The sequence below is a fragment of the Cupressus sempervirens genome, chromosome 11 (assembly GCF_028749045.1).
Source record: "Cupressus sempervirens isolate cs-2001-9-10 chromosome 11, ASM2874904v1, whole genome shotgun sequence".
NCBI lineage: Eukaryota > Viridiplantae > Streptophyta > Pinopsida > Cupressales > Cupressaceae > Cupressus > Cupressus sempervirens.
Window position 1 is genome coordinate 273,105,718 of NC_143128.1, and position 22,576 is coordinate 273,128,293.

The following is a 22,576-nucleotide window of genomic DNA, read 5'->3' on the forward strand; positions in this document are numbered from 1 at the left end:
TGTGAATCTGAAAATATGGTGTTGATTCCTGAGATATTTATTGATGACATAATATTTGGAGCAAATGACGTGTAAGACATTTGCTGAACAGATGAGTACGGAATTTGAAATGTCAATGTTTGGTGAGATAAAAAATTTCATTGGATTACAAGTCTATCAAATAAAAAAAGGTATATATGTGACTCAATCTAAGTATGTGAAAGAAATCTTGAAGACATTTGGGATGGATGAGTCCAAGCCAATTGATACACCTATGGTGATTGGAGTAAAATTATCAAAGGACTACTCATGAGGTAAATGAAATTCAATTCAGATCTATGATTGGAAAGTTACAATATGTTGTACATAGTAGACCACATATTGCACTTCTTGTTGGACTTGATGCAAGGTTTTCATCTAATCCAATGGAGACTCACATGACTGCTGTGAAAAGGATGTTCATATATCTAAAAGGAACTAGAGATTATGGCCTATGTTATAAACAAGGGGATGACTTTAATCTTAAATTCTATGTGGATGTTGATTGGGCTGGTAGTGTTGATTACAGAAAAAACACAAGTGGTGGAGCTTTCTTTCTAGGAGAAAGATTGATAACATGAATAAGCAAGAAACAGAGTTGTATATCACAATCTATTGCTGAAGCTAAATATGTTGCTGCTGTAATCAATTGTTTAAACATTTTATGCATTAAGTAACTATTGGAAGGAATGCAAGAAGAGGTAATTGAGCTTGTTACAATTTATTGTGATAACACTAGTGCAATAAATATTTAAAAAAATCCGGTGATGCATGCTTAAACCAAGCACATATCAATGGTTTTTATCTATGAATGAAAACATATTTAGTGTTATTTCAGATCTGTGCGTTTAGAATTTGATGAATGGGTCTCTGTTGGATTTATTCTTCATATACAATATCTATTTGCTTCTTGATTATATCATCATGTGCATGGATGAATGAAGATGTATATGAGTTTATTTTGCTGAAATAATATTGATGCAAAGTCTGTGAACTTCGTTTATTTAATGATATTTCAATTAGCATTCATGTGATGTTAATGAGTGAATGTTAAATGCCTTTCTTACTTTCTGGTAAAAAGTATCAGCATAATTTTATTTCTGTTCGATTAAAACCTTGAATATCATATAGGGAGGTGTACCTTTAATGCAGAGGGTTGACTATGAGTGGTTCACCCAATTGTTGGTTTAATTTGATCCTTGTTAAAGAGGGTGATAGAGTCATTAGTTTATAGAAATTCATCAGGGACAATCTGTTAACCAACAAGATGTAACTGTGTTTCTCACAATTACCATCCTCTTTTGCAAGATGTCTCAGATCAGGGCCTTTGGAATATTGCACAGTTTCTAATTTTCTACCTGAAAGTATTTGTTAAGTAAACAGATTACAGAATTGGCCAACTGTGTTGTCTCATTTTGTTTTATTGTGTTGATTTTTCTAATATCTCTTTTGTTATTATTGTTCACAATAGTTTGTGTTATAATTTCTGTGATTAATCTGTTGGATTTGCCATTACAAGTTTCATCATTCTTCCAGCTTATGAATGCCTTTACATTTGACCTTTGTATTGGAGTCTTGAACCGATCATTTATCTAGTCATTACCAATTTTCTTCCTTTACTTCCTAAATAGTCCTTTTTGGGATGTGTTAAATGACAAGTATTAATTTCCATCCAGGTGGCATGTTTTAGTTGGCTACCTTTGAATCTTGTCTTGTGTTTTAGAAGAAATTGAGTACCATTTAAGGTTTCAATGCAGAATTAAGATTACTTCAGAAGATAAGTGTTCTTGGTGGAGATTTCATGCTTATTCATTTTCTCACTGATCCAGAATCAATTTAACTAACTAAAACATGTTTATTTAGAAGTTTACACATTTACAAAATTTTGTTTGCAGGATATTTTGGAAGACTTGGCCCCATTAATAAATTTGCAGATTGGACAAAGCATTGTGGATAGCATTACTGTTCTTTTTAATAAGTATATTGGCATTCTTGCTAGAGCTATGCCATGTCTATCAGGGGATAAGTTAAAAACAGGGTTCAGTTTTGAGTCTAATTTGAACCCAGCTAAAACAGAATCTCAGCAACTCGCTCTCCTGGCCAATGCCACAGCACTTGCTGAAATTCTGCCACATTCTGTTTCAAAATCTTCAGTTTTAAAAGATGGAATCATAGATTGTCCAAGCAAGGGAAATCATATGATACTGAGAAAAAATGCATCACATATAATACAATGTAAGGATTGGAGATGTCTTCTCCAACATTTAGTAGACAAACTTAGAGATCAGTTTTGTCATCAGTATGTGCTAAATCAAATTTATTCAACACAAGGTGACACACGGCTAACTGCACTAAGATACCTCAATGATGAAAATAAGGATCTATTATTGGACCAAAATCCAATGCCATCTTCTCCTTTCCAGGTGTGGGTTCTTGCTTTCTTTCTTTATTGTCTTAAACATTATTAGCTATAAGGTCGAACAAGATAGTTCTCACATGGGTGAGTCATATACAGGCATGGTTTCTGAAATTGAATCAGCTGGATCAACTTTCTGCTGATATATTAGATGGAAGAGATAGAGCCACATCACAATTGCTTTTGAGACTAACAGAGACATTTGTAATTTGGTTATCATCTGACCAAGAGTTCTGGGATATGATGGAGCATAGTTCACCACCTCTCAATCCCTTTGGACTACAACAAGTATGTTTTAGAAACATTTTCTAATTAATGTAGAAGTACCTTCCATAATAAATATCTTTATAGTGCGTTCTTAGTTAATTGGGTCATGATATTTCTGTCTACAAGTGATCTGTGTTATCTAATTTCAAATTTACTTAAGTAAGATCTCTATTTACAAGTAATTCTGCGACATTTGATTTTTTTAATGCATAATCAAATAAGATTTTCCTCTTTAAGTGAAACAGTCTCCTTTTTGCAACTTGATATATATGCCATGTGGCATTTTGTGATTTTGAATTTTCTTTTAGAAAGCTCTCAAAGAATGCAGGTGTTTTTTCTTATTGAGATTCACTACTGCTGATGGTGAATGCCTTCTGCTAGAGATCAGACTAGCGATGTACACTTCTTCCTTGACAAAATCTATGGACAAGAGAAGTTCGTCAGTACTGAAATGAAGTGGATCTAGTCTTCCTAGATTGAGATTGATGGGCATACTATTCTCTAGTTGTAATATGTAAAGAGAAAAGTTTCCCAGCCGGTTAGGTCCCTTATGTGTTGAACCAATCCTATTGATTGGTCACTCACTACATCCAATGCTCATAGTTAGGTGGGTTGGAAGTTATCAACTTGAAAACTTTGTGTGCTATGTTTTACATTTTGGTGGACTGGAAATGCCTTCTTTTGGTTGAGCAGTTTAAGAACACTTTTGCATGTGAAAAATTGGATGGGAAGATTAAGGATGATCAGAGTATAAGATAATTAATGGCATCATCTACCATAAAGACAGTCTATTTGATGCATGAATGAAAAATGAAGGAAAAAATTCTTAGGGCTGCTCGTTATACTCAACTAGCAGGCCATCAAGGGATATATCAAAACTTATTGGTAGGTGAGAGAGAGGTATCCTTGGAAGGTAGAGAAAGATAATGTCCTCCAGTACATTCTAGAGTGTATTTTTTCAACAGATGAAATCCAAGCATACTTTCCTACAATGTCTATTATAGCCCCTACCTATCCCTGTTTAGAAGTGGGAGAGCATATCAATGGACTTTATTACAGGGTTTCCCAAGGTGCAGGGTAGGGATTCTCTTCACGTTGAGGTGGAGAGAGTGACCATGTTCAAACGTTTCTCTTCTATATCCTCCAAATATAAAGCATCACAGGCGGTAGATTTTTTCTTCATAGAGTTTTATGCTCCATGGGTTGCCTAGAAACACTTGTCACTAATCAAGATAGAAAATTCCTCATTGTATTTTGGCAGCAGTGCTTCCCAAATCATCAGATTGAGAAATCCTTGGACTATGCTAAATTCCTTTGACAAACTTCTTACTTGATCTGGCCAACAAATGGGATCAACCAATTTATGGTTGGATTCCCCTATACTTCAGGCTCTGCAGGACCTAGGTGGGTAGACTCATTCTCCAAATGGGAGCGTCTTATAGAAAATTGTCTGTGATTGTTCTTTGACTTCTAATCTCTATCCCACTGTAGTATATGCTTGTGATAGAATGATTAGTTTTCTGATCACTTGATTACTCTTATCTAATTTTTCTTCTATTGATGCTTTACTCCTAGTTATCCGATTCTATTTCTTCTACCTCTATGCTGTTCTATCTGCTCCTACTGAATACAAACTTCATGTTGTTTGAATTTTATGGATTAAGACCAGTCCCTTATCCTTATTGGGCACAAAGTCCCTCTTCAAACCCTCATGTGCAACTTTGTGAGACAACATTTTATCTTTTAGATAAATTATCAACCATTCAATCCTATCAATACAATGATCAAGTACACAACATGCCAATCAGTGTAATTGATTTTAACTTCTCTTTCAAAAGGCCAGTTAGACAAAAAGAGTAAGGACAACACTTTGCAAATGTTTTTTGATTTTTGAATTAGTGTGAAGGACAAATGACCCCTTTGCACAAGTTTTAAAAATCTGTTGCAGATTAAATGCAGATAGATAGTCTAATCACCAACATCAACCAAATTTGCTACTGTTTGTAAAATACTGCAAATTAGAATATTTCTGCAACATAAAATATAAAAAATTGTGCAAAACCAGGTTTCATTGGTCAATATTTCTCATTTGATCCACGGACATCTTCAAGATCTCTTTCCTGCACATTTTATTTAAATCATTTGAAACTTCTGATTCAACCGGCATTATGTCCATTGTTCTTTTCAAACGGCTAACTCCAGGATCCATCACCACGTCAATGAGAATAAATAAAAACCTCAACCACAACAGTAATAATTAGAAACAAATAGAAATTTCATAATCCATAGTCCTGCTGGCTGAACAGTTATCTGCAATCATTTCTTTATCAAAGAATTATATTTATGCCAATGATCCCCCCAGCTCCACAAAAAAAAAACAAGAAACCGACAGGTCAAATCAAGGAATGTCCTCCAACAGCCAAACAATGTGTCATAGCTATCGCATTCAACACATTTCATTCTGGTTGGTAGCAGCTCTCTTTTCTCTGTCTTCAAAGACTCTGCTTTCTGTGACAATGGCTTGCAATTTCAGGGACTTCTTTACCTTTACTCCAATGTCAAACCCTTCTATCTTCACAATCTCAGAGATTCTTCAGCGGTCTCCTATCTTCAGGCAGTTCAACCAAACAATTGGCTTCACATCTCCCAATTTTCGTTTCCCTGGGCTCTGTTATCAATTGAAATAATATTGAAAACAATAACTGAGTAAAAAACTACACAATATACAATAAAACATAAAATTATTTTATTCTTTGTGTTTTCTGTATTATTACAATACAATGTCATGCATAAATAGATTTGGGAGTTTAACTGAAATCCAACTGTTGAAACCTACAGCTACCATTTCTAATAACTTATTATATTACTAATGTTCATTATGCTTAAAAATTGCTGATTTATATAATAAGTTTTCTGTGAAAAATCCAAATAGAGCTAAATTGCATAGATAAACAAGTGCTGAACTGCCCAATATGAGATGTACCGTTTGGAAAATAAAACAAGGCAGATTGCAGGATGGATTGCTCTTTTTGTTGGCTTTTAAGTGTCATAACAAAATGAAAATATACATTGGGAACTGCTGATTACTGAAATTTGATTGAGGCTGAAAACTTGTGAGATCCTCCAAAAACTGTAGTTTGCATTATTACTCTTAAAGATTGGAAACCCATCTCAAACATCTTAAAGCTCTATTTATGAACTATAACTTAAAAGCATATGGAAGTAATGCCCATATGTAAATGTCACTTGAATGTTTATTTCATTTATGGCTTGCCATTATGGCGAGATCTCTTCAAGGCAACAAATCCCTTCGTCACTTCCTAGGGATCCTTCAGTAGCTAGTAGGGCCAGCCCATGCAATGGCAAGACCTGCTAAAACTTTACACTACACATATTGCAACTTAGGCAGAATGAACAAGCACGGCTAGTAACAATGATGGATTTCATGAACACTTCAAACAAGATCATAAAATTCTTTAGGTACGGCCCATGACGAAGTACAACTAGTGTAAGTGATAGTAGAGTTGGCCTAACATCTCCATTGCTTCAAAACATTGCTAAAAATGTAACTCACCAAAACAACATCAAACATACTCTGCAAACCAACTCATCAAACAAGTGAAATGTACCCATTATTAACAACAAGATCAGAAATTTGTTTCTAGGCACAGTTGTGCTCCTGTATGAAACTGCAAATACTAGCCAAGAGGTTTTTCATCTCAGAAACTAGTATTTTCAACAGGGCTTTCATCCTTAGGAATATTAGATGTGAACACAGGTTCTCTCAGATGCAATATGATATTAAGCTATGATGTCCTCATCTTTAACCTAATAACAAGGTAACAATAAAACACATATGTGATCAAGGGATAGCAGACCTGGAACTCCTCCAGGTAAGAAAATAGAGATTTAATAATTTGTACATAGCATTCAGAAGTTCAACTAGGTAGTTTTGCATATTGCCTTAATAAAGCCAGTGGCATCAAGATCTATCAAGGAAAATTGTCTTATGGATAAGACTTCAGGATTTTCATATCAATTATCAAAGCAAAGCACAAAGAGTAAGATGCAGCATTGAGAACAAGTGATATGCTTAGTTGCTACCTACCCATTATATGATTAAGGGTTGAAGACTTTGGACAATAAGATTATTTCCTGAGAATATTTGGTTTCATAAATATCAAGTATACAATATCTTTATTCAATATGACACCAAAATATGATCCAGATATTGAGCTCACAATCTTGTTGGTAACCAACCTTATCAACATGTAGATCATGACCTTACCATTGATTACATTGAACCGATGCAATCAGCAATAACACATAATCCAACATTTCCATAAGATGGCATCCTATATTGATCATAATCAAAACAACATGAAGTATGATGCATGCTGCAGATTAGACATTGATCTAGCAATCTCATAGATCATAACATTGATGCCACATAGAAAGATACATATTATCGTAGATATTCATAATTCCACTAGCAAGGAGAACTCTTACGTGCATTGATTACATATGGAAGTGTTCCATATCGATATCATCATCTCAAATTATGCAGAAGCAACATTACAAGCAATCATTATAATCACTATACCATTCATCAATCATCATCGCTGTGGAAGGAGTAAGTAGACTTGATCATCGAATTGTGTTTCAATAAACGGTTGTATTAATCATGAAGTAACTATCAACGATTTACTAATCTATTGATTAGTTATTCAATGAATGACTAATGATGAGAACCTGATTATACTTAATCATGCAAAGGAAGCAATTGGGAATGAAGGTATGATTTGTATAAATAGAAATTGTTCATGGAAGAGTTCGATTAAAAACAATAGCCCGATTTGTGAAAATAATATAGAGATGCAATTAAGGGAAGAGTCTCTCTATTCCTAGGTAAGAGATGCAACCATTCAGAGTCGTAAGATACTTAAAAAGGATTGATCTCATTTCAAATGGCATCATCAAATTTTATTTCCATGTATCCATTGCATTCTAAAGCATAATCAGATACAGCAATTACATCATCATCGCTGTAAGTGATAGGAGACTTGCAACACAATTTACATCACCATATCAGAAACAACAGAGTTAACTCCATAAGATCAAGTGAACAAGCCTTAACGATTTCAGATCGGAGTGTAGTAGCCATAGCATTGCATAATTCAGAATTCCCATACTCATCAGAAATAGAAAAAGTTACTTTATCTTATCACATTGAGAAAAGTTACATATTGCAGATCTGCATATAATCATATATGATATATCGCTTAATATATCAATTATATGTTCTAAGGATTATCAAGAAAGCATAAGTAAAGTGTAATTAGGAATATACCAATACCCCCCCTAAAGTGCAACTTAGGTTAATGCACTTAAACTCACAGTGTAGGATGAGTTTCGAGTACTAGGCCATGTTAGGTAGTCATGTACAATGCAAGTGCAAGATATCTCTCATAAAGAGGAGAAAGCGAGAAAACCTCATGGGACAAAATAGACAAGATGCATGGATGGATGGAGGACTCAAGAACCCCATAGGACTACATACATCATGTATATAGAAGCATCCCTTCATATGAAGGAAAGAAGAAGACATGATATCCCCACCGCAATGAAGAAGCTCCAATGTTGATGTTGTAATGTTCCCATTATAAAATAAATCATTTATCAAACTATTATTAATGGGCCAATTGATTTAATATATCTTGGACCCATTTTTATTTTTGTTTCTGTAGTTTGTGTCTCCATTGGTATCTTTGTACACCCTTGGAAAAGTTTTCTCAATGGGTATTTAAGCATAATTTGTAGGTAGTCTTTAGGGTATGCAATTTGAATTATTTTCTCTGCATTGCGAATTCCTATTGGGACTCTTTGTTGTTTTCCATTTCGAAAGTGACAAGACTTCCCTATTTGGTTTGTCCAGTTTCGGTGAGATTTAACCCTCACCCTATTCCATCACCTGTAACACTTCACTCGGATCTGGCAAATTGGAGCATCATCTTTCAGCATATATATTACTTGAAGAAATTATCTGTATTCGAGCCTCTATCATTGTGTCTGGATTTCATCTAAATCTTTGTGTTTGTGTATGAACAAGAGTGTATTCACAATTGGGTTTACATATCTAACCATGCGGCATCCTGTCATTTTTGTAACTGCTTCCTCCTTGGCCATACAACCTTCACCCTCCACCCACACCTTCGTACGTCACTTCCATCTTCTACCAATCCACTATACGACCATCCCTCCCCTTCCACCGTATGCCAGCATAGATACCGTACGGCCTAGTTAGGCCCCCACTATACGACCCTCCTATTAGTCTCCCACCATATGGCCACACAACACTTAACATCCTCCTCCCTCACCATAGATCAATCCAGTCATACTGTATGACCCCTTTTAACTGCATTTTGCAATCACTGTACAATGGCTCTTGCCATCAAATACTAGCTTGCAGACATCATTGATGGACATTTCTGGCAACAAGTTGAATAATTTCCTTGTAGGGTTGTTAGGAAGGACAACGGAACATTATAGTGGTAGTAGAGCACTTCGATCCTGCCAACCTGTGAACAATGAATGAGAGTTTATAGCCGGAAGAGACAAAGAACCCATTTTATTGATAGAATGGCTACTGAACCAGAACCAACAGCTATCGAACTCGTGGCACTAATGAGAGAACTTGCAAAGAATCAGGCACAAATTACCGATACTCAGCGACTCATGGAGGAGACTCCCAAGAAGTTGGCAGACAGTAAAATATCCGGAGAACAAAATGGTCACAATGCTGACTCGGTGTTGGGTAAAACAAACGACTCATGGAGGAGACTCTCAAGAAGTTGGCAGATAGTAAAATATCCGGAGAACAAAATGGTCACAACGCGGACTCGGTGTTGGGTAAAACAAATCCTCATCCAGCACACTCTCGACCTTCCATGCCATCTTTTCAGACATCACACAAAGGGAAACAACCAACCTTTGAAGAGATGCAAGAAAAATTGAGAGAAGGCTAGAAGAATGCGAATTTTGAGGAAGATATATCCTACAAAGATTATGTGGATCTGAGAATGAGATATTCGAGGGGTGGAAACCAAGGATATTTTAACAATGATCTCAAAAGAAAGTTGTGGAAAGTAAATCTATCTCCATTTGACAGATTCGGATCCATATCTGCACAAGTGTGGGTCATGGAGGCTGATACTTACTTCCAGCTTAATCCCATGCTAGAAGAAGCAATTAAATTTGTGGCGTTGCACTTGGAGGGAGTTGCACGTGAATGGTGGAATCATGACACCATCACATTGGGGCATGATCAAATAAATACTTATGCGAAATTCACTGAGAGATTGATAGATCAATTTGATGGTAAAGATCCGAAATTCAATTTTAAAGATTTGGAATAGCTGAGACAAACTGGATCGGTCGACTAGTACATTGCGGAATTTCAAAAACTCTCTGTTTTGGTCACAGACATTTCTGAAAGATGGGTAATGCTCTTCATGGATGAATTGATAGAATCCCTAAAAGGTTGGGTAAAGGGGTTCAATCCTACGAGCATGTCGGAGGCCATTAAGAAGGCACAGAGTATGGCATCATCATCAACATCATCCTCGCGAAGTTACTCTCATTCCAAACCACCAGTGTTACTGAGGGACAGTGATAATAAACCACCACCCGAGAAGCTATCATTGGACGAAGCTACCAGATTGCAAGGGACCTTGGGAATTGGGCCACAGATGCCTCGGAAAAGGGAAGACCATTACATTGAGGTTGTGTCCGATGATGAGGATGAACAGGAAGAAATACCTGCCGAAGACAATCAACATCACGTCGACACCAACATGGTTAGTTTGAACCATATAGAAAGAATTGTAGCGTTGGTGCGATGTAGAGGAACTATCGCCCTAGCCAGTAGCCCAAGGTGTTCAGTGTTTTGTGTATGGGGAACCCTTCAAGGAAAAAGGGTTATGGTGATGCTCGATAGTGGAGCTACGCTAAACTTCATAAACTCCTCTCTGGTGAAACGAAGAGGTTTGCCTATGGAGACATACGCAGGATTTCAGGTGAAGGTTTTATTGGAGGGACTCTCCTGCCCTGCACACACCTTGTTCCTCAATTAAGTATCACAACTGCAAATCACAGTGATTGAAGATTTTTTCATAGTGGATCTTGATGATCTGGAGGTTATTCTAGGCATATAGTGGATGGAGACACTTGATGAATACACTTAGAGTTTCAAACAGATAGACTTCACTTTTGTTGTTGATGGAAAGAAGGTTGTTCTCTGCGGAATGGCAAATGAAGGTCCGCAGGAAGTTTCTGCACATCAGATGGAGGCAATTTTTTGGCGTGATGACGTTGTGTGGGCTGCAGATTGTTTTGTCTCAGCGGAACCTATAAAAGGGCAACAGACACCTCCCCAGAATGATGATCTCCAAAAAATTTTGAGCGACCCTAATAAAGTTTTTGTAGACATTCCCCTGGGCATACCACCACATCAAGGGTTTGAACATAATATCGAATTGGAAGAAGCCAAGCCAGTCATAATCGCACCGTATTGCCATCCCAAGAAATTCAAAGATGAGATCGAAAAGACAATTTAGGAACTCCTGATGAAAGGATGGATCCGTCCCAGTTCTAACCCTTTCGTTTCATTAGTGTGTTAGTCAAATAGGAGGATAAGACGATGCACATGTGTGTGGACTATCATGCGTTGAACAAAAAAACAATAAAGAATAGATATCCCATTCCAAGGATAGATGAGTTCCTGCATGAATTGCATGGTGCGGTCTATTTTTCGAAAATAGATCTCTGTTCTGGATACCATCAGATCTGCATGAGGGAGAAAGATGTGGAAAAGACGGCTTTTCATTGTCACTACGGGCATTATGAATTCCTAGTCATGCCTTTCGGATTGACAAATGCACCCACTACATTCCAATCATGCATGGATTGCATCTTCAACAAACATTTGCGTAAGTACTTATTGGTATTTTTTGATCTCCTTATTTATAGTAGGACATGGGAGGAGCACCTGAAGCATCTGGATGAAGTCCTAAGGATCATGAAGGAGCAGTCTTTGCTTGTTAAGCAATCCAAGTGTGAATTCGGTATGGTAGAAATATTGTACTTGGGGCATGTTGTCAGTAAATATGGAGTTCAAGTTCATCGGGAGAAGATTCAAGCTATTGTTGATTGGCCTCCCCCAAAATCACTCACGGATTTTGCAAGGGTTTTTCGGACTATGCAGTTATTACCGGAGGTTCATTAGAGGTTTCTCTCAGCTAAGCGCACCCTTAATGGATTTGACAAGGCAGGGGTCTTTCTAGTGGAATGAAAAGACACAACTCACTTTTGATAAGCTAAAAAAGGCAATGAGCACTTGTCCCCTACTTGCATTACTTTATTTCACTCGACCATTCATTTTGGAGTGCGATGCTTCCGGAGAAGGCATTGGCGTTGTACTGATGCAAGATAGACACCCCATAGCTTATGAGAGAAAGAAGCTTATGTAAACAAAATGCCTATATTCCATCTACAACAAAGAGATGTTGACCATTGTACATGCACTTACCAAGTTTCGACAGTATCTGGTAGGTGCCAAATTTGTCATCCGCACAGATCACAATAGTTTGAGATATTTTCTGGAGCAACAAGATTTGAACAAGAGGCAACAAAAATGGGTAAACATGGTTCAAGCCTTTGATTTTGACATTGAATATGTAAAAGTAAAGAATGTCGTCAGTAAATATGGCATCAGGATTTATGCCATCAGTATTAGGATGTATGTCGCCAGTATCAGAATGTATGCCATTAGTATATCAGGATGTATGTCGTCAGTATCAGGATGTATGTCATCGATATCGGTCGATAGGGTGTGTATCCGGATGTATGTCATCAGTATCGAGAAGGTTCTACGTCGGTATTAGGAAGGTTTGAAGGTTCTTATTATGTAGCCGATATGTTGTATTTAGCCAACGGACACCTTCGAGAAGGTTTCTCGAGATGTATATATACCCCCTTCAGGATCATTGTAATCATCATATTATAAGCATAATGTAATATCTGGCGTATGCCAATAATATAAGGAGTTCTACTATTCTTACTGCTATTCTGATCCATTGTTTGTATGCATTTATTTCTTTATCCAATACGGTAAACATTTGGCGTCGTTGCCCAATGACCCTGCAAGGAGGGAGGAATGAAGATTAATGTCAAATCAGCTTAACAAGGATCGAAATAAGGTAAAGGGAAAAGATGGAATACGTATTGCACAAGAAAATTTGATCTTGGCACAACAAGCCAAACGTAGGAGGTTTTAGAAGATTGCCGACGGACATAGAAGCATGGAGGAATTGTTGGAAGAAACTCGACAGCGGGTGGAGTTGGTGGAAGAAGCAAGGGAGGAGTTTTTGAGTTTGTATTCACTAAGGGAAGAGAACCCAGACAGAAGAGAATTGACTCACACAGCTCAGAGTGCCGAGGGAGCAGGAGCGTGGAGTGAACTCTTCGTCTGCGATATACTTCCAAAACGGATATATTTGCTTAATGGAGAACCTTCTTCACCAAAAAGCACAGCTGCCTGGATACAAAGCGTTGGTGCCAGAATGGCAGAATCGAAGAAGTTGCCTAAATTTGATGGTGATGGAGCAGCTGATCCAATCTGACATTGTAAAACATGCGAAACGATTTGGAGAGCGAATGGCATAACAGATACAAATGAATGGGTCCGACAGTTTCTAGCCACCCTACGAGGTGTTGCAATTGATTGGTTCGCCGATGCAGATCCCCAAAAATTAACCACTTGGGACAACCTTAAGGAGTTTACTGCCGAATTTCAACTGTTGCATGACGACAATGAAATTGTAACAGAGATATACAATACAAAATAGGGGAAGAATGAAATAGTCCAAGTCTACGCCAGGAAGCTGAAGGACTTGATCAATAAAATGGAGAATAAGCCGGCTGATGGGCTACAGAAAAGATGGTTCATTGAAGGCCTTCACTCGAAGCTATGAAAGAAGATGAAGATCGTGCCACCATCATCATACACTGAAGCGTACAATTGAGCAATGAACTTGGAAAGTGAGCAGAGGACGAAAAAGAAGAGTAGTTCGTTTGATTTAGACAACGACGCATCTTCACACGAGGAGAGTAGTGATGACGAAAAGGATAGCAAGAAGGTTCGTGCCCTCCAAAAGGACATGATTCAGATGATGAAAGAGTTCAAGAACATGCAGAAGGAGACCAAGGGAAACTAGCTATGGTGCATCGAGTGCAAAAAAGGCCATACGAAGGGATCCTACCTGAAAGACCAATTTTGCGAGATTTGCCAGATCATGGGACATTTGACAAAGGAATGCTCTTTTAACTTGAAAACAAGAGCACCGCAACAAGTGTTCCTGACATAGGAGGTGTCCACATCAAGAGGGAGCAGGAACACCAATATGGAGGGTGCCATGTCGGGAGGGTACAGAAATAATCGACGACGACAAAACAACAGCAGCAGCAACAACAATAATGGCAGCAGGAGTCGAATTCATTACAATGCGAACGACCGACCCATAGTTCAATGCAGGGCATGTAATTTGTGGGGCCACTTTGCCTGAGACTATACAACGGCAAACACACCGACATTATTATGCAGATGGTGCGGACTTGGCGATCATGAAGATGCCAAGTGCCCAAAGTCAGGAGTAAATTTGATCACAATTAGGAACGACGAAGAAGAGGTTCTGGCCATCACATGGAAGCAAGCGAAAGTGTAGCCCAACCCAATGGAAGAAAAGAAATGACTGGAGGAAGTGCGGGTAGAGATCCAAAAAACAACGCAGGCAGAGAAAGCACACTTGAAGGACACTGCTGGTACCTTCACACAGAATTGTGCAAAACAGAACATCGTACGACAAATATTACAAATCGAAGTACCTGTGAAAATAAATGATCTATTGCTCACTATACCTCAACTCCATACGGCACTCAAAAACATAGCTCCAACTGTTAAGTTACCAGTAGAGCAAGGGAGAAAGAAGGTGGCACAAGTACAGAAGATCCAATTCTGTTAGCTCTCATCCGAACACCATCCTGTAGTCCTCAAAATGGGAATTCTCAGGACTGTTTTGAAGGCCATGATTGTGGACGAAGGGTCCGGTGTCAATGTGTTACTAAAGGATACTTGGAAAAGGTTGGGACAGCCGACATTGTGGCCACCTACATTCCAGCTATAATGGCCGACTAACACGGAATCAAACCGTTGGGAGTCCTGACAGCACAACCAATGACGATTGGAACACAGCCATTCCTGGTTGACTTCGTCGTCATCCCGCTAAAGAGGAAAGGATACGATGCCATTCTGGGTCGGGGGTGGTTGATACAAGCCAGAGTTAAGCACGACCGGAAGAAAAATACGTCATCAATTTACACACCCAAATGGTGGGGGAAGAAGCTCTGTCATCAGATTTTGAAGAAGAAGATGAAGGGAGGCAGCATATGGAACCAGATCAGGAGGGAGTCCTGCAGTTGGAAGGAGGATCAATGGATGACGATTTAGATTCTATCAACGGTCTTTACCACTGGCAGATAGAAGACTACAAACTCTTTTCAACTTGTAATATGTTAAGGGTGGACGAAGGTGATAAAGAAGAGAAAAATGAATGTCCAAAGGAATATAGAGAAGCGGAAGAAGGAAAGGCAATTACGGCTGAAGCTGAAGGGAAGAACATATAGTATGAACCCTGAAAAAGGAAAGATCCCACCGTACGACTGCGCAAAAAGAAAATGTTACATCGAACCACGGATATAATAGTAAGGTGCCAGTAGTACGGAAGACACATCATACAGTCTACATAGGAAACAAAGAGGAAGGGTTTAATAAAAATTGCAGCAGTACGGAGTGGAGGTGTTATTAACAGCAAGAAGGGGCAGCTAACGGAGTCCGTGGTATCGAGCTTTGGGAACAAATTGGGCGATATGCAAAATTGGATGGAGAGATCGTGTACCTTAAATAAACTTGATGAGTGACGATTGCAGGCACAATGGGCCACGGACGTGACCCAGAATAGGCGCAAACCATGGCATGATAGACACCCGAAATTGAACATTTTCTAATCGGGATAGTTGTTGTTAAAGTATGACAGATGGAACGAGATCAAACCAAGCAAGTTTCAAGTGGAATGGGTTGGGCCGTACCAGATTCGAGAAGTGGGTGATAACGGAGCAATAAAACTATGGACGCTAGACGGAAAGGAAGTGGCTGACGCAGTGCATAGGTTGAAATTGAATGTCTACCATGGAAGCAATAACGCACCTCTGTGGATGAACAACTGAGAAAAGAATAGTTGTAACTAATGTATATATGTAAATAATGTATATATGTAAATAGAATATAGAAGTTGAAAGTGGCAAGTAATAAAACATGAAGGAACAGGAAGCAAATTTGGAATGACTGGAATTTTAGACATTACAAAGTAATGGGTAGCACGGTTTGCCGTACGGCCTTATAGCAGGGAAAATACCTAAGTCTGGGCACCATACGGCTAATATTCTACAACAAGAGCTAGGAAGATTTTTGATTAAATCCTATGGTTGCAACCGTATGAAATTAATATGCATTTGGAGGTTGTACGGACTTCATGTGCACTTGAAGAAGTCTCCTGGTTTCTACCGTACAGATTTTGTATGCTTTTGGAGGATTCTCTTCACCATCGTACGGCAGCCAACACAGTCACTGTATGTGATTATCCGTACAGCTTGACATTAATACCGTCTGCATTGTTGAATTGGCCACCGTACGATATTTTTTAAAAATACATTATATTGCATGGTGATACTGTACGACATCATTACTACCTCCAACCATATGACTTTGACATTGTACAGCATTTTAATTGTCAGTAAAGCCTAAGTACCATACGGAAACAATAGAATAGAAAGTACCATACGGTGAGTAGCTGCATAACACCATACGGCATACTGGGCAATCGGAACGGAAGAAATATATATAAGGGAGCAAGTACCATACGAATACAAGATATTTTCTTCAGTCTACAAATACAGCATTATAGACACTTCTTGGAGACACCATTAGTCTATATCAAGGCTTGTGGAGAATGATAGAGGAGCAAATTCAACCACAGTAGCAAAAGCATAACAATGGTAATGTCGCCATGAGAGTTCGTTGGATTTGATTGGAGTTTTGTTGAAATCTGTGAAATAGAAAAATTGCAGTCAAGAAGATTGTACGTTACTTAGGCTGCACACCACTGTATGGTATTTTGGATAAATGAGTCTCAGGATACCAGTCTATATATCGGTTTCTACTGGTAGAGGAGTTGTGAACTTATGAAGGGCTATTTGAGTGAAGGTGAGAAAGGTGACAAGAGGTTTTTTAAAAAAAAAAGAAAAAAAAGAAAGACGAAAAATCAAAAATGCTCAGAATGCATAACGTATGATGCCAAAGGGAAGAGAAAGACATAAAGAGGTAGAAAACATAAGCGATTGGTTGAAAGAGTATGGAATGAGAAGAAAATCACAAAAATGGTGTTTTTTGTGGCTTCGAAAGTGCTAATTTGGTCCCAAGAAATTCAAAGATGAGATCGAAAAGACAATTCAGAAACTCCTGATGAAAGGATGGATCTGTCCCAGTTCTAACCCTTTCGTGTCATCAGTGTGTTGGTCAAAAAGGAAGACGGGACGATGCGCATGTGTGTGGACTATCATTCGTTGAACAAAAAAAAATAAAGAATAGATATCCCATTCCAAGGATAGATGAGTTCCTGCATGAATTGCATGGTGTGGTCTATTTTTTGAAAATAGATCTTCATTTCAGACACCATCAGATCTGCATGAGGCAGAAAGACATGGAAAAGACAGCTTTTCATTGTCACTACGGGCATTATGAGTTCTTGGTCATGCTGTTCGGATTGACAAATGCACCCACTACATTCCAATCATGCATGGATCGCATCTTCAACAAACAATTGTGTTAAGTACTTATTGGTATTTTTTGATGATCTCCTTATTTATAGTAGGACATGGGAGGAGCACTTGAAGCATCTGGATGAAGTCCTAAAGATCATGAAGGAGCAGTCTTTGTTTGCTAAGCAATCCAAGTGTGAATTCAGTATGGTAGAAATATTGTACTTGGGGCATGTTGTCAGTAAATATGGAGTTCAAATTCATCGGGAGAAGATTTAGGCGATCGTTGATTGGCCTCCCCCAAAATCACTCAGATTTGTGAGGGTTTTTCGGACTGTGCAATTGTTACTGGAGGTTTGTTAAAGGTTTCTCTTAGCAAATCGCACCCTTAATGGATTTGACAAGGAAGGGGTCTTTCTAGTGGAATGAAAAGGCACAACTCACTTTTGATAAGCTGAAAAAGGCAATGAGCACTTGTCCCCTACTTACATTACCTTATTTCACTCAACCATTCATTTTGGAGTGCGATGCTTTTGGAGAAGGCATTGGCGCGGTACTGATGCAAGATAGACACCCCATAGCTTATGATAGCAAGAAGCTTATGCAAACAGAATGCCTATATTCCATCTACGACAAAGGGATGTTGGCCATCGTACATGCACTAACCAAGTTTTGATAGTATCTGGTAGGTGCCAAATTTGTCGTCCGCACAGATCACAATAGTTTGAGATATTTTCTGGAGCAACACGATTTGAACAAGAGGCAATAGAAATGGTAATCAAGGTTTAGGCCTTTGATTTTGACATTGAATATGTAAAAGTAAAGAATGTCGTCAGTAAATATGTCATCAGGATGTATGCCGTCAGTATCAGGATGTATGTCGCCGGTATCAGGATGTATGTTGTTGGTATCAGGATGTATGTTGTCGGTATCGGCCGACAGGGTGTGTATCGGGATTTATGTCATCAGTATTGGAAAGGTTCGAAGGTTCTTATTATGTAGCCAACATGTTGTATGTAGTCGACAGACACCTTCGGGAAGGTTCCTCGAGATGTATATATACCCCCTTCGAGATCATTGTAATCATCATATCATAAGCATAATGTAATATTTGGCATATGCGAATAATATAAGGAGTTATGCTATTCTTACTGCTATTTTGATCCATTGTCTGTATGCATTTATTTCTTTACCTAGTATGGTAAACAAAGAACAATGTGGTTGCAGATGCTTTGTCTAGGAAACCCACCATCTGCTTACTAACCCAGATTTCAGCCGACTGGAAAGCACATTTGTTGGTAGAATATTCCAAAAACACATTTGCCTAGGAGTAAATGAATGGCAACACTAAGGATGATCGAGACAAAGTGGTGGATGACATCATTTACTATAAGAGTCGGATATTTTTAGTGCTGGAATCCAAATTGAAGCAGAAAATCTTGAAGGAAGTATACAACTCACCCTTGGCGGGACATCCGGGTTTCCTCAAAATTTACAGAAGTCTCTGGGAGAGGTTTTCATGGAAAGGACTTAAAGGAGATGTATTGCAATATGTAAGAGAGTGTGCGATCTGTCAGGAGAACAAATCCGAACATACTCTACTTGTCGGTTTACTGCAACCTCTGCCAATTCCAAAACATAAGTGGGAAAGTATCTCAATGGATTTCATAACGGGGCTTCCCAAGTTGAACAAAAAGGATTGTATTTTCATGGTGGTTGACAGATTGACAAAGTACACACATTTCTTTGCCATCCCCTTAGATTTTCAAGCTGCAGAAGTTACCGATCTATTTTTTAGAGAAGTCTTTCATCTGCACAAGTTACCTTGAAACATTGTGAGTGATTAGGATGCGCGATTCATCAATATCTTCCAGACAAAATTGTTACGATTGGCAATGACAAAATTGTCACCAAATACTAGTTACCACCCTCAGCCAGACGGACAAATGGAGATTGTGAACAAGTAGCTCGAAGGTTACCTTCGAAACTATGTTTTAGCACAACAACGGGCATGGGTCAAGTGGATAATCCTAGGAGAATACTATTACAATACCACGTATCACATGTATATCAGGATGGCACCATTCAAAGCTCTGTACGGGTATGAACTGTTGTGACTGGCGATCACCATCACCCAGGCCTGGTACCCATTATTTTAAGTAATATGCCAGCTGTTCCTGAATGCCATGGAGCACAAGTCAGCAAGACCCAAGGAATGGTCAGACTGGATAAAATCCCCAACCATTTTAAAACTGCGCCTTCATCATTCCTTGCAATGGCTTTTTGTGGCAATGGAGAAATTCTCGTGAAGGACAAAATCCTTCATTCAGTGAAAAGCCCGCTCCCTAAATCAGGGAGCGCAGATTTAGGCTAGTCATGGAATGTTTTGTGAAGGATAAAATCCTTCATTCTCAAAAAACCCTGCTCTCGCATGCAGAGGCGTAGATTTGGAGTGGATGCGGAAACTTTTATGAAGGAAAAAATCCTTCATTTGCAAAAAAGCCCGATCCCGCAAATTTCAAAGCACAAATTTGAGATAGCCGTGGAATGTCTCTTGGGATAAATAATCCATGATTGTGGTTAAACTACGACGCACACTGTTTTTTAATTTTAAGTACACTTTTTGGAAGTTTCTTATTTGCATATAAGATCGGAAATCTTGCTCCCTGAAAATTGTGGAGGAAAATTTTGATTTTCTTTTGGAAATCCTCGACAAATAGGTGAGAAAAGTTTTGGAAGACTTGGAACAATTTGAAAAATCATTAAACATGGAAAGTGTGAAATCCAAGACGCCCAAAAAATTCCAAAGGGAAAAGAAAAAAGAATTTTGGAATCCAAAATCTTGTGAAAATTCAAAATTCCTAAGGATGAAAATCCAAAATCTTCCGAAAATCCCAAAAGTATTAAAAATCTTGAAAAGTTGAAATATTGGGAAATTTTGAGAAAAATCCAAAATTTAAAGGAAAAGAATGAAAATTCTCCATGAATGAAAAGTTGGATTCAGAGAAAAGAAAAAAAATGATTTTCTTTCAAAAAGATTTCTTTTTTTTGGATTTACAAAATTAAATATAGTTTTACTGATATTTAATTTGGTTGTTTAAATAATAAATTTTCGAGAAAAGTTGCAAAAAAGTTTGATTTTTCTTTAAAATGTGGAAATTAATTAAATATTGATTTTAATTGATATTTAATCAATAAAAATCAAAATGGGATAAAGAAATACTTAGCTAAGAGCATCAAAATAGCAACTTTTTTGAAACAAACAAAAAAAAGCGACAAGTGGTGCAAAAAATGGAAACCTTGATGGCTAAGTAAAGCAACTACCTAATTTTAGTCTACAGCTTTAAAGGCATCTTTTTTGAAGGATGGTTTATATAAGAAGCCCGCTCATTCATTCAGGTTCACATAGAAATTTGAAGAGCAAATTGAGAATAGGAGTGAGATTCAAAGAGTTCAAGGAAGCGGATTTTGAATCCTATCAGAAAGGAATTTTCTTTGCAGTGGGTTGTGAAAATTGCATATTTCTCGTGGGAGTATTGAAAAGTGAATCTTGAAAGGAGTATGGAAATTTTGGTGAAAATCCAAAATCTTTGTCTTATGAACAAGTTGTATCTGTTTGTTTTTAATACTTTCCTTGCATAGTCTTATGTGTGTACATTTTCTATTTTGCAAGAAAGGAGAATGCTAGAGCTCAGGGGAACAGGAGAAACACGAGGACAACTGATAAAGAATGAAAGGAGAGGATTCTATCCTGAATCCAAAATTGTGTCAAAGTGGGCAGAAATTGGAGATACAAGCCTTGGTGGCCTTGATTTGAAAGATTTTAACCGGAGAATGCTCGGATGCAATGACTATCACCCGACACACCTAGCCGCAAGAATTGTGAGAAGTGGAATTTTTGCTACAGTCGGTTTCCCTCCTTTTCAACATCCAAAGTTGATTGTGGAATGTACCAAACACTACAGTCCTAGAGATAGAACCATCAGGGATTCTGAACGAAATGTTCTAGCAGATTTTTCTCCGGCATCCATTTCTGAAGCATTTGGAATCCCTTCTCACCCAAGGATGGTCACAAAGACACAAGAGCAAGCACTGAGAATCTACACGTGTGGAATCAATTTCTGTGAAGAAATAATCAACAAAAGATGGTTGAAAAAGAATAGATCACATCATTCCAAGATTCCTAAGGAAATAGTATGGCTTGACTTGCAGAGGGAATATAGTGACATGGTCATGATTTTGAGTCGCATATTTGGCATGCCTTATTCTTATAGGTTTGAATCTTGCATGTGGTATTTTGTTGAGTAGGTGATGGAGGAAGGCGACAGAACAGATTGGGCTGAGCTCATAAGTGATAATCTAAATGAACAGTTGATAAATCTAGAGCATACAAGGAAATTTTACATGAGCTCCTATGTCATCTACATACTAGCACGGAAGACAAATTATGATGGACTACGAGGCAAAGGAGTGATCGGAAGCGGAACCCAACACCTCAAAGTCCATGAATGTTACCCACAGTTGCATTTGTATTCAAAGGATGATTACATGAGGGTTAATGATATATTTTCCATGCACATAGTAAGAACATTACAAAAGAGGCCACATATAAGAATGTCAATGGGTGCGATGAAGTTGGTCAAGGAATATGGCGCCTGGTTCATTCAGTTTCCTACCTTTTCATACATCCGAGTTCAAGGATTCTCCACGGAGCCATACAAACTTCCCAGGTATCCAATGGATAAGATGGTCTTGTTAGAGCTTACTCAACAACTTACAGCCTATGACAAGATTCAGAAAGGGAAGAAGAAGTTGGGATTGCAATTTTCAATTTTCATAGAAGAAGGAAAAACTGAGGTATGCCCATGTCTAAAAGCTGCAGAGAGATCATTAGATGAACTCCACTTCTTCCGCCTTTTGCTTTATCCAAAAAGGAATGATTTTGAT

General features: G+C 38.1%; 1 protein-coding gene across 2 annotated transcripts in view; it reads left to right on the plus strand.

Annotated features, from left to right (window-relative positions):
* LOC149529173 (exocyst complex component EXO84B-like) overlaps window positions 1-22,576 on the plus strand; it is a 138,271-nt gene that overhangs the window by 109,108 nt on the left and 6,587 nt on the right. For both annotated transcript variants that reach the window (XM_089811115.1, XM_089811116.1), the window contains exons 4-5: window positions 1,914-2,441; window positions 2,534-2,722. In XM_089811115.1, coding sequence (XP_089667241.1) covers window positions 1,914-2,441; window positions 2,534-2,722 — 717 coding nt within the window. The remainder of the gene's footprint in view (window positions 1-1,913; window positions 2,442-2,533; window positions 2,723-22,576) is intronic.